General features: G+C 41.9%; 1 protein-coding gene across 1 annotated transcript; it reads right to left on the bottom strand.

Moving 5' to 3' along the window:
- Positions 1 to 674: 674 nt before the first annotated feature.
- Positions 675 to 13,328, bottom strand: LOC311136560 (heat shock 70 kDa protein 4-like). The gene is made up of 19 exons (XM_084170743.1): positions 13,002 to 13,328; positions 6,749 to 6,806; positions 6,506 to 6,646; positions 6,259 to 6,381; positions 5,947 to 6,046; positions 5,725 to 5,858; positions 5,389 to 5,633; positions 5,146 to 5,222; positions 4,871 to 5,022; positions 4,525 to 4,631; positions 4,223 to 4,356; positions 3,899 to 4,080; positions 3,489 to 3,581; positions 2,899 to 3,042; positions 2,547 to 2,672; positions 2,282 to 2,389; positions 2,080 to 2,199; positions 1,793 to 1,954; positions 675 to 1,635 (listed from the first exon to the last, which is right to left on the bottom strand). Exons 1-19 carry the CDS (start codon positions 13,106 to 13,108, stop codon positions 1,426 to 1,428), a joined length of 2,523 nt encoding a protein of 840 aa, XP_084026869.1. The 5' UTR covers positions 13,109 to 13,328; the 3' UTR covers positions 675 to 1,425.
- Positions 13,329 to 13,770: the final 442 nt, after the last annotated feature.

Raw genomic sequence — 13,770 nt, 5'->3', positions numbered from 1 at the left:
GTGAGAGGGCTGTAGAGTGCAGCCTTAACCAAAGCCTAACCAGAATACCACTGTATTGATGTTGCTGTAGGTCAGCGTTTCCCAAACTCTGTCCTCGGGACCCCAAAGGGTGCACGTTTCGTTTTTTGCCCTAACACTACACAGCTGATTCAAATGATCAAAGCTTGATGGTTAGTTGATTGAGTCAGCTGTGTAGCGCTACAGCAAAAAACAAAACATGCACCCTTTGTGGTCCCGAGGACAGAGTTTGGGAAACCCTGCTGTAGGTCATGGTGGTTGGAACAGAAAGAAAAAGAGAAACCCACCCAGCTGGGTGGAAGGGCCTTTAATAAGCTTGGGGTTCGGGCCAAAGTAGCCTCCAGTGAGGTCTCACTCTCTCTGCACACCTTGGGCAGTACACCCATGGGGGTTTTGTTTACGGAGTTGAGGGGGTGATCCAAAAATAATGCAGATAGGCATATTGTTCTTCAAAACCACCACGGACCATAAAGGGATTTCATGTATCATCATACAATGAGATTATGAAAGTAGAACATCTAAACATTGCATTTTGTTATACCACTCTTGAATGATAGTAAACCAGAAAATTGTGTAAGCTTTTTCCTCTTGCTGAATTCTTCAAAATCAACAAGTTCCGCATTGCATTTTCAAATAACCTTTCTGAAATCTTCCACATAATTCTCAGACACCAACATGTATTTATTTAGTTTTTGGTGAGTAGTAACAGCACCAACTGGTCTTCACCATTCATTCACACTGTTGTAGAATAGAAAAACAAAACAAGTCTATACCAGAGAACAACCCACAGACCATTGCGTTTAAATGAGACAGCCTTACATTAAAATACATGCATGACTAACTCAACTCTAATTCAACATATACAGTGGACAGATAATTGGTGCCTCTATAATACTCATCTCTGAATACACTAACCTTTATTCCATCCAGTTTCTCTCCCATCAGGGTGTCCTATACATTTATCCAACAGTTGCAAGATTTAAGTGAAACCAATGCACCATAAGTCATATCCAATGGGGAATAATGACGCCAAGCTTGAACCTCTTCCCCCATTCAATAACATTTTCACCAAACTTCTTTACTACTTTCCTCTGCTTACCACCTCTTAATATGACATTCTCAGTGGAAGTGGGCTGAACAGATGCTGAGAACATTCCTTACAAAATGGCCATTGAAGCAATACACAGAAAACAAGTTTCCATCCTGCGGCACTTACAGTATTTTATGTCAAACAGCCTGATCAATATGCTATCATTGTATATCAACAGCAAAAAATATTGTTACATGCCAAGAAGGCTGATTGAGAGTATTTATAGGAATAGTCCAATTGTGTAATCATCAAAAGAGAGGCTATCATCAGTAAGATGTCAGAGGGGTTAGAGAAGTGGGGGGGGGCAGCTGCAGCAGTTAGTCAATGTCCATCTCTGGCAGCTTGTTGCCCTCTACAGATTCAGGAGCCGCCGTGCTCCCTGCTGCACCCTTCTCTGGGCTGCCTGGCTGGGCCTCTGTGCCCTCCGGTCCATTTACTGGCCCATTCTGCTCTGCCTTCTCATCCTTGGGGACCTCCACTTTGGGCTTGGGTTTTGAGACGATAGGGTTGCAAGCTGAGTCAAGCTCCTACAAAGATGGAAAGAGGATGTAATGGTTAGACATCTGGGACATTTTCACCTTTGGATGAACCTATGTCATATTAGGACCAGGAGTTTTCCTTGACCATGTGACCTGACAAAACAGAGTTATTGAAAGACTATACAAACCGATTATCAACACTTACCTTTGTTTTTGCCTGAATCTCTCTGACTTTGACGGCAGGCTCCTGGGTAAGATTCTGTTTGCTCTGCGCGTTCATTTTGCTGTTCATCCAGATCATGGCGTCGTTCACCTGCTTATCCACCTTCAACATCTCCAACTCATCCAAATGCTCATACTGCTCCTCCTGGGTGTCAAGACGGGCATAAGTAACATTTCAATGCTGGGAGACATTGAGATATCATTACATGTCCAGTAGCTCAAGGTTGATAAAACTATGTGCACAACTATGCAATAATAATCTTAAATTACCTTTGTTTTGTAAGCTTCTACAATCTTCATGTACTGTTGGATATGCTTTCCGAGTTCATCAAATGCTTTTGGTCTCTCCTCAGCCTCAATGTATCTTTCCCGGATGGGCTGCCCAAGTTTCTGAAGAAGGGACATTCAGTTCAGTCACCTGAAAATCTATCCTATGCTAGAACCAGAGACACAAATTGACTGATAATGTTACCTTTAATTCAGCCAGTTTGTCAATGTACACTTGTTTCTGTTGGTCCTCGCCGTCTTCATACAACCAGTTCTCGGTGTCCTCAAGTCTTAACGAAAAGGTGTCTCTGTCCTGCATTTGGAAAAAACTAACTTGAAGTAACTCCACATCATTTGTGTGTAAGGTTATATATAATAGTGGTAATAATACAAATCAATGTGACAGCCTTGTTGAGACATCAATGCTTTTAGCTAGAGCATTTCTATTCTACCAGAGGCAATATACTCACAGATTCACTGACAAACTTCTCCAACAATCCATGCAGTTTGTCTCTCATATCATAGACGTACTCTTCCACGTTGTTCTTGGCATCGTTCCGCTCCTTCTCCAGCTTGTCCTGCATAATCATCTTACCCTGAGGTGGACACATCAAATACATAAACAATGTTTGTTACTTTCCTTCCCACCACAGCCTTGCTTTAGATAAAGATTAACATGCTCAAGCAAGTCATTAACCCTCATTTGACCGACAGGTTTTGAGTCATACAAAAAATACTGTATACTAATATCCAAAGCCAATCATAATCTAGAATTAATTAATTAATGATGATACTAGTTGCCATGGTATCCTACAACATTACCTCATTCTCCACAAACAGATTGACCGTGTCGTTGGTTAGTTGCCAGTGCAGGCTGTTTTCGATTGGGAGCTCGACAGTCTTCGTTTTCACTTTGGGTTTCTTTGCTGATGAAGCTTGATTCTTCTCTTTTCCATCCTCTGATGTCTAAGACAAAAAAGAAACCATTTAGTTCAATGTGCACTGGTCCCATAAATAAGGCTATATCATGAATACATCTATACAAAAAGTATCCCTTCAGAATGTTGGGGGGGAAAAAACATGTTATAGCACCGCACGGCAAGCGGTACCTGAGCACCAAGTCTAGGTCCAAAAGGCTTCTTAACAGCATCTACCCCCAAGCCATAAGACTCCTGAACAGCTAATCAAATGGCTACCCAGACTATTAGCATTATTTTTTTACTTCAGTTTATTTTAGTAAATACTTTAACACTTATTTTTCTTAACTGCATTGTTGGTTAAGGGCTTGTAAGTAAGCATTTCACTGTAAGGTCTACACCTGTTGTATTGGCACATGACAAATAAAATTTGATTTGATATAGCAAAGAATATAAAATAAAATCATAAAAATATATATGCAGTCCGTTAGCTACCTCCATTTCCTCAGTCTCAGACTTCTTGTCAGCATTGTCTTTCTGTCCATCACCTTGGGCTTTCTGGTCATCTTGGTCAGTCTGCATCTTACTCTGATGAGATGAGAAACACTTGATTAGCCATTAATGTGGAGTTAACGCCACCAAGAGTTAGTTTGGCATTACAGTGCACAGATGGCCAGATCACACATTGGAGAAAGTCATCATTGTGAATAAAACAAACAAAAAAACAAACAGGGAGGAAATAGAAAATGGACTCATCTGTCCTGAAGCAGGTTTAACTTCTTCAGACATGACAGCTGAATTACCTGCCCTTTTACTAAATAGGTCTGGGCTGATAATTGTCCAATAAACTGGGTGTGGATAGATTATAGGCTTGTGAAAGCTGAGCCAAAACAAAGCACACAAACCTCGTCTTCCTTCCCGGCGAGGTCTGTCTCCATGGGCTCCTCTCCCTCAGTAGGTTTCAGGACCTCCACTAGAGAGGCACTGGACACGCTGAAGACACCGTGGACATTCACCCTGACTTTCACCTTGACCTTTGAGCTCTCACCATTCGCCTGGGGAACCACTTTCTGGACCATGAACTGACCTAAGGAGTTCACAAGTGGAGTATTAGACACTGAGTAACGTGGCCTTAGAGAGAACCGTTCAAAGTAAATAATCAACGGAATATGTGCAAGCCTATTGCTTATTAGAGGGATCTAGAGTTTCAGGCCTGTTTGTTTTGGTACCTATTGTGGGGTCTGGGTACGGCAGCTCTTTAGTGTTGTTGTAGTAGGCCTCCAAGGAGAAGGGCTCTCTCCGGTAGAACGTCAACACTTTGGAGAAGGGTGCTGCGTGGTTCTTTGGGAATACCTCGCAATCACTGACAATGGAGGAGACAAGAAGATTGTGAGTCACTGCTGATCTGAGTTCAGTGCAATCAGTGTCAAATAGGCTTATGTCAAATGTGAAGGAGAGAGATTTACATTTACATTTTAGTCATTTAGCAGACGCTCTTATCCAGAGCGACTTACAGTTAGTGAGATCATACCTTAACCCCTCCTCTGCAGCAGAGTTCCACTTCAAGGAGATGGGATAGGGGACGACATCAGTGATGGAAAACTCTCTGACTTTGAAGGCGGGGGACAGGATAGCACACTGAGAAGATAAAGCACATGCATTATAAAATGTTTCGGGGGGGATACATTACTAAGTGAACACTGTATACAGTATTTAATGTAATGGCATGTCAACAGTAAGGTTATTTACTGCAATTAGTTTGTGCTAGTCAGCTTGACAACTACAGTGATATCGACCAGTTCCATGAGTGAGAGACATGGCTAAAAACAGCATGCCCATTTGCTGAAGAGGTCATTGGGGACAGTGAGTCATGACACCTGCAGTGCACATCCTCTTGCGACAGCCTCGTCTGCATTTAAAGTCATGCTCAGCTCTTTTCCAAAGAATTTGCCGACTCTTTCTTTGACGGCTGGGATCCTGGAGGCACCGCCCACGATTTCCACAGCGTACAGGTCTTCCTTCTTCAGCTCTGAACAATGCATGGAACACATCAGCGGTCAGATTAAACAGCCCACCCAGGTCTTAAAAAGAACATGAACAGGCTGTGCTGAGGGATACTCCTGCTACTATTAGTACTACTACAGCTACTCACTGGCTTGTTCCATGACGCTGCGCAGGGGAGCCTCCACTTTGGCCAGAAGCCCTGCACACATCTCCTCAAAGTGGCCTCTGGAACAACAGTGCTCATGGGATATTAATAGATACCGTACACACATGCAGCTGCTTGCATCATGATGATACACATGCGCCGAATGAAAACACTTCCTGACACATGGCTTTTCCACTGCGGATGGCCAAAATATAATAGAGATACTGAGATGGGTACTTCACCAACCTGTTAAGTTTCCCAGTTACGTCAATGTCATTCATAAAGCACTCGATGTTGAGTGGCAGATCAGAGGAATTGGCGCTCATCAGCTTCTTGAGCTTCTCACACTCCTGGTAGAGACGAACCAGGGCTCTGGGCTTGGTCTTCACATCCAGCTTGTACTTCTTGCCAAACTCCTCACAGAAATGGTTCACCAACACTTCGTCAAAGTCTTTGCCACCCAATTCTGCGTCAAATGCAGAAGCTAGCATCTGAAAGAGAAAGAACAAATATTAATTGAATGCCTTATTCTATCAAAAAATTAAGATGTTTTACATGTCTTTGAACATATCAACAACCTACTTTGAGCTTTCCTTTGTTAAAGGCACAGATGGAGACCTGATAACCAGAGTGGCCCAAATCTACAAACACCACATTTCTTGGCTTTTCCTCAGGGGCAGGGAGATCCTGTTTATAGATCCCATATGCCAGTGTAACTGGAAGAATCAAAGAGACAGAAAAATGTGTTCAGACCAAGATTACATGGGATAACATTGCTCACTGTTGGCATGGTAATGCCATTACCTGCAGTGGTCTCATTCATAAGTCGTAGGCAGTTGAGCCCTGCAATCTGAGCTGCATCTATGACGGACCTCCTCTCTGCGTCAGTGTAGAAGCTGGGGACCTGGAGGACATTTAGGACAAATTATGACCCTTAAAAACATCATCCTTGACTGATTATACTGTGTGATAACAAAACATTCACCTTTGGAAAATATATGGAGTTACAATAAGGCATAGGCATCGCTGTAGGAATTACATTTTGTTAATCAAAGAAATACTGCTCTGTATCTTTACATCTCTGGACCTTGTCTAAGTAGATGTAAAAATGCTTACAGAGATGACACAATCAGCCACAGGTTTCTTCATTGCGGTCTCAGCAGTCTCCTTCAGTTTGGTAAGCAGCATGGCAGTGACTTGTTCAATGCTGAAGACTTTCTCCTCCTCCATGTACATCACCTAGTAAAAAGTATAGTAATGAAGTACAAATGTCTTGAAGATTGAATATCTCAACCGTTCAGCCTCTACCACCATGATGGAACAAGTGCTAAATCAGAAAGTAACTTCACTTTTGATCATTTACCTTGATCCCGGTCGACCCAGAAGGCATCTGGGCCAGGTCGTAAACCAGGCTAGATTTTGCCGACTGGACGTAGGGGTCTGAGAATGCCCTGCCATGGAATCTCTTGAACCCTTGAACAGTGTTCTTACAATTTGTTACAACCTTTCAAAAAGAAAAAACAACAAATACCATGATCAAATAACATTCTACTTTATTTTAACAAATTAATTGTATTAGCTATAAGTCTTATAGGTTTACGCTTACCTGGCCTTTGGCTGCTGCTCCTATTGAACGATTACGTGGTCCAAAGGACACACATGCTCTGAAAAAAAGTGAACAAGATGTTATTGCTAACAGATCCTTCCCTGTGTGCATGGTGCTTTAGATTCTATGGTATTCTATATATTGGTGTCAATTTCAGAGACGGAGATGAGAAAGTAATCTAAAACTTTGCAAGTCATCACATCAAATTGTTTACCCTTCATGCTTAACTTCCACAACAAACAAACACTTGGAATGCCAAAATATGTAGGCTACATTCCAAAGGGCACTTTGGCCCAAACTCTTTAGTCATCACTGCTAAACACAGATGTCAATGGCAAAAGCTCACACTACAATTACTGTCAACACAAGTGCGCAGTTGTTGGTGATGTTAGCGAGAGGTTAATGCACCAAAATGTATACTACCCAATTGCATGCTGATGTCACCAAACCCACATAGTAAAGCTGACAAGGACCATGAGCTGAGCATTACATTAAAAATAATGTATAACAAAACCTCATTCTCTATGAAAAAAAGGCTCACAATAATTATCTTACACAGTTAGTTGCTACCCTGTCAGGGTAGAAATTGACAATTTAATCTCAGAACAAGGTCAGGTGCAGAGATGACAAGAACTTGTAGACTACCTGCTGAAGAGGGTGATTACTGATTAGGGTGGCAGGTAGCCTAGTGGCTAGTGCATTGGGCCAGAAACTCAAAGGTCGTTGGTTCAAATACCCAAGCCGACAAAGTGAAAAATCTGTTAGTGTGCCCTTGAGCAAGGCACTTAACCCTAATTTACTCTAGGAGTGCCGTACTACTATAGCTGACCCTGTAAAACAACACACTTCACTGCACCTATCCAGTGTATGTGTCAATAAAACATCTATTTAATTTTTTCCTAACTAGTGGAAGTATACTGTATATCAGAATCATCACAAGAAGTATGTGAATCAAACGTATGTGTGATGAAGGGTTTGGACAGTGTCACTCACTGACATTTATTTTTGCAACCCCTCTCTGCAATCATTGACTTAAAGTGGAACTGACCGCGTTTCAACTATACTTAACAAAAATATAAATGCAACATGTAAAGTCTTGGTCCCATTTCTCATGAGCTGAAATAAAAGATCCCAGAAATGTTCCATACGCACAAAAAGCTTTTCTCTCAAATGTTGTGCACAAATTTGTTTACATCCCTGTTAATGAGCATTTCTCCTTTGCCAAAATAATCCAGCTACCTGACAGGAGTGGCATATCAAGAAGCTGGTCAGTTGGAATATCAAGAAGCTGATTAAACGGCATGATCATTACACAAGTGAACCTTGTGCTGGGGACAATAAAAGGCCACTAAAATGTGCAGTTGTCACAACACAATGCCACAGATGTCTCAAGTTGAGGGAGCGGGCAATTGACATGCTGACTGCAAAAACGTCCACCAGAGCTGTTGCCAAATAATACATGTTTATTTCTCTACCAACGTCGTTTTAGAGAATTTGGCAGTACGTCCAACGGCCTCACAACCGCAGACCACGCATATGGCGTCGTGTGGGCGAGCAGTTTGCTGACGTCAACGTTGTGTACCGAGTGCCCCATAATGGTGGTGGGGTTATAGTATGGGCAGGCATAAGCTACAGACAATGAACACAATAGCATTTTATCAATGGCACTTTGAATGCACAGAGATACTGTGATGAGATCCTGAGGCCCATTGTCGTGCCATTCATCCGTCCCCATCATGTTTCAGCATGATAATGCATAGCCCCATGTTGCAAGGATCTGTACACATTTCCTGGAAGCTGAAAATGTCCCAGTTCTTCCATGGCTTGCATACTCACCAGACATGTCACCCATTGAGCATGTTTGGGATACTCTGGATTGACGTGTACAACAGCATGTTCCAGTTACCGTCAATATCCAGCAACTTTGGACAGCCATTGAAGAGGAGTGGGACAACATTCCACATGCAACCGCCTGATCCACTCTATGCGAATGAGATGTGTCACGCTATATGAAGCAAATTATTGATAATGACTGGTTCTGATCCCCGCTCCTACCTTTTAAAAAAAGGAATCTTACAAATCCATAGACTAGGGCCTAATTAATATATTTGAACGGACTGATTTCCTTATATGAACTGTAACTCAGCAAAATCTTTGAAATTGTTGCGTTTATGTTTTTGTTCAGTATACAGTGGGGAGAACAAGTATTTGATACACTGCCGATTTTGCAGGTTTTCCTACTTACAAAGCATGTAGAGGTCTGTAATTTTTATCATAGGTACACTTGTAGAGACGGAATCTAAAACAAAAATCCAGAAAATCACATTGTATGATTTTTAAGTAATTAATTTGCATTTTATTGCATGACATAAGTATTTGATCACCTACCAACCAGTAAGAATTCCGGCTCTCACAGACCTTTTAGTTTTTCTTTAAGAAGCCCTCCTGTTCTCCACTCATTACCTGTATTAACTGCACCCGTTTGAACTCGTTACCTGTATAAAAGACACCTGTCCACACACTCAAACACTCCAACCTCTCCACAATAGCCAAGACCAGAGAGCTGTGTAAGGACATCAGGGATAAAATTGTAGACCTGCACAAGGCTGGGATGGGCTACAGGACAATAGGCAAGCAGCTTGGTGAGAAGGCAACAACTGTTGGCGCAATTATTAGAAAATGGAAGAAGTTCAAGATGACGGTCAATCACCCTCGGTCTGGGGCTCCATGCAAGATCTCACCTCGTGGGGCATCAATGATCATGAGGAAGGTGAGGGATCAGCCCAGAACTACACAGCAGGACCTGGTCAATGACCTGAAGAGTGCTGGGACCACAGTCTCAAAGAAAACCATTAGTAACACACTACGCCGTCATGGATTAAAATCCTGCAGCGCACGCAAGGTCCCCCTGCTCAAGCCAGCGCATGTCCAGGCCCGTCTGAAGTTTGCCAATGACCATCTGGATGATCCAGAGGAGGAATGGGAGATGGTCATGTGGTCTGATGAAACAAAAATAGAGCTTTTTGGTCTAAACTCCACTCGCCGTGTTTGGAGGAAGAAGAAGGATGAGTACAACCCCAAGAACACCATCCCAACCGTGAAGAATGGAGGTGGAAACATCATTCTTTGGGGATGCTTTTCTGCAAAGGGGACAGGACGACTGCACCGTATTGAGGGGAGGCTGGATGGGGCCATGTATCGCGAGATCTTGGCCAACAACCTCCTTCCCTCAGTAAGAGCATTGAAGATGGGTCGTGGCTGGGTCTTCCAGCATGACAACGACCCGAAACACACAGCCAGGGCAACTAAGAAGCATCTCAAGGTCCTGGAGTGGCCTAGCCAGTCTCCAGACCTGAACCCAATAGAAAATCTTTTGAGGGAGCTGAAAGTCTGTATTGCCAAGCGACAGCCCCGAAACCTGAAGGATCTGGAGAAGGTCTGTATGGAGGAGTGGGCCAAAATCCCTGCTGCAGTGTGTGCAAACCTGGTCAAGACCTACAGGAAACGTATGATCTCTGTAATTGCAAACAAAGGTTTCTGTACCAAATATTAAGTTCTGCTTTTCTGATGTATCAAATACTTATGTCATGCAATAAAATGCAAATTAATTACTTAAAAATCATACAATGTGATTTTCTGGATTCCGTCTCTCACAGTTGAAGTGTACCTATGATAAAAATGACAGACCTCTACATGCTTTGTAAGTAGGAAAACCTGCAAAATCGGCAGTGTATCAAATATTTGTTCTCCCCACTGTACTTTATGAAATGACAGTCTAATGCGCTTGTGTCGGTGAATTCAACTTTATTTGTGCTGCTTTCGTGTGTCCCGTTTACAGCGCGCAGAGGGAAAGTGTACAGACATGCCACAGTCCTAGCTAAGCTACTAAAATGTTGCAGTCTGGCGTCAGTTTAAAGTTTGACAATGAATAACTGAAAAACAAATCCTGCAACAAAACACCATGCAATTGAGAAACATGTAGGCCTATTACAACAACATTTGAGCAGTAGCCTAGGTTGCCTACTCAACTACAATCGATTTTGAGTGCACCATACAGCAATGCTGAATTCAACCGCACTGTTGATCCATGCAGTGCAAAAAAATGAAAAACGTGTTTTAAGTTTAAATGTTACAACAAACCGATAGCTACGTTTTTGTTATTTGGAGTTATTAAATACTTTTTGATTAGGGTCGCAGCATATTATGCACATCTGCATGCATAACAGCAAAGGCTGGACAAATGAATCAGCATCCGATGTACATAAATTAACATTCTAATGGGCCATATTTCAGTTTGGGTCGCAGTTGCAAATTTTTTTGTTTAAACAAATATAGACTATGTCTGGCCCGCAAATTCGTTGTTTTTCAATAAGGCCCGTGCGCTGATTGAGTTTGACACCCCTGGGCTAGTGTATCTATTTATGTAGCTAGCTATTTATTTAGCAAGCTAAAAACACAGAGTCTAACGTTAGCTAGCTAGCTGATGGGAGGATGTCATGTCATTGGAGGAGTGGGTGAGTGACCAATGTTTTCCCCTCATATTGTTTGTTGGTTGCTACAGCTAGAGAGGCAGGTGTCATTTGGTTAGCTAGCAAGATATGTGAATCACTTTGCTAGCTATGCTGATCTTGAACGACTTATCTACAGTTAGCATATCTATTAGTTGTCAATCAAATGTATTTGGCATCGATCAAATGGGCGGGCAGGCAGACAAGTTCCCATTCAGGTGTTAAAACGTGGGTTGGGACAAGCATGCATTGACAGGCAAGCTGCAGAAGGCCAAGCAGGCTACTATTCTAAATCGTTTATCAGGGCAATGTTGAGGTCCAACTAGCTGAAAAAGTTTTAGAGGGTTTATCTAATGTTCCCTCATTAGATTTTAGCTAATCTCGCTCTGGCTTGCATTAGTTGTTGATCTTGTTGATGTGCATAGGCAACTGAGGGAGAGAGCCTATCTTTTCATGGTTGTTTGATCAATAGGACTGAAGTACTCAAATGTAGGACACCCCCCATGGTATTTACATATTTGCAGAAATCCATTCAGGTGTATTTTGTGGCTTTTGGCAAATGTGTTCTAATGATCTAAACTCACGCTGTTACTACTGCCTGTAAACACACAGTCCAGTTCAAAGTGAATGATGGCAGGCTGGTGTGGCAAATGGCTTATTTTCATATAGGCCTACTGTAGCTCTGATTGGCTATGGCGCACTGGTCTGCGTAGACTCTGGTCCTGGACAAAACAGATGTTTTTATTTGCTGCAGTGTCTATTAATTGTCCAAAGGCATGACCGCTTTCCCACTACATTATTATAGAATTTTCACAAATGCCTTACTATATATCATTCCCAAACATTCTATGAATTTATGAAAATTAGCACATCTATGTGCTTGCGTGTCAGAAAAAGTTTTTAAAAAAGTCATTCTTCCTGGGGGTTTATATGAACAGATTTTAATATGATTTAATGTAACTAAAACGCTGTGAGTCCCACTTTGAATCTGACAGTAGCTGTAAATTAAAACTGTTGCCATAATCTAATACGGAAAGGATAAGAATATATATGTTTTACTATAATTGCGGTCATCACATCTCATTATACTTTACGACATAGCATTACGCACTGCAAAATTGCTAGAATATTCCTACCGGTGATTGACGGATGACGTCATATACATTGTAAACTGTTTCCACTAGTTACTACAGCCACAAAGTAAAAATGGTTATATCGTAAAAATTCTTGAAAACAAATATTTGTTTTCTGGTCTTCATTTAACGTTAGGCATAAGGTTCGCAGTGTGGTTACGGTTAGGATTAAGGTTTAAACTCAGATTTCCAGAAGAAAATTTGTCGAAATGGGCGGGGTTTATGTCTTTATGGCTATGTTAACTAAGCGTAGTAAAGCGGTGAGCTAGCTAACTGGCTAGTTAGCTATGATAGTAGGCACCCTCCTTGTGATAAGTTACTGCTAGTAAGCAACCATTATCTAGTTCAATACACATGTTAAATAAGTCAATCTGATAATAACGATCACTGTAATTGGCGACAAAACGGGATGAATATAAATGAGTGACTGTATGTTAGCTAGCCAGCTAACGACGATATGCAGCTGAATTCACGTGCAGTAGCTAGTACCCTGCACACACAACTATTCGCTAACTAGCTAGCTAGTTGTCAAGGCCGCAAAAACAGAAATTTGTTTCAAGTGGATGGCTAGTCTAGACTAGTGAAACGAGAGTTTTAAAATGTTTTACTTACGGTGTATTTCGGTCGCTATATTCGTTAGCCACAGTCTCAATTCCTCCGGCTCGAGCTACAGCAACATAGCAGCTTTGAAAGCCCACATCAATTCCCACCACTGACATCTTCCACGCTACCTTGCCTTTATTCTACTACTGTATGAAATGGAGACGTAGATAACTCTTTAAAATAACAGAAACGTCTTTGAATTATTTTGAAAGACGTATAAAAGTCAGTGGATAATGTTAAATCAAGTGTAACTTTAAATTGAATTCATAATCCACAGCACTAAACGGACTACTCTGGTGGTAGTGGTGCACACCGGTAAATGCAAGGTGGTTTTGCGAGTTCACGCGGAATCTTAATGCAATATCGCGAGAATTGAATAGTTCTCGATGGCTCTGGACCTTTCTATCCGAAAGATTTCATTCTAAGCCATGTGGAAAATGTTTCTCTCATGTTCTTCAACTAAGGATATATACTAGTCACATATGTCAGTATCTCAACTGCTGCTAACTCAATGTTAGTAGTGCACTCCCCTTGTAATGGTCACTGGTTCAAACCCTGCTCTAGAAGTTCCGCTGATCACCATCTAGACCAGGGTTTCACAAACCTCGGTCCTGGGGCCGCCCCTGGGTGCACGTTTTGGTTTTTGCCCTAGCACTACACAGCTGATTCAAATAATCTAAGCTTGATGATGAGATGGTTGTTTAAGGTGCATTACCGCCACCAACTGGACTGGAGTGTGGACCAGAGACAGCGAAGGTCTAAATCCTACCCAATATTC

Source organism: Coregonus lavaretus, assembly GCF_964263955.1.
Source record: "Coregonus lavaretus genome assembly, chromosome: 10".
Taxonomy (NCBI): domain Eukaryota; kingdom Metazoa; phylum Chordata; class Actinopteri; order Salmoniformes; family Salmonidae; genus Coregonus; species Coregonus lavaretus.
The sequence above is the reverse complement of the archived record's forward strand: the minus strand, read 5'-3'. Positions and strand labels throughout refer to the sequence as shown.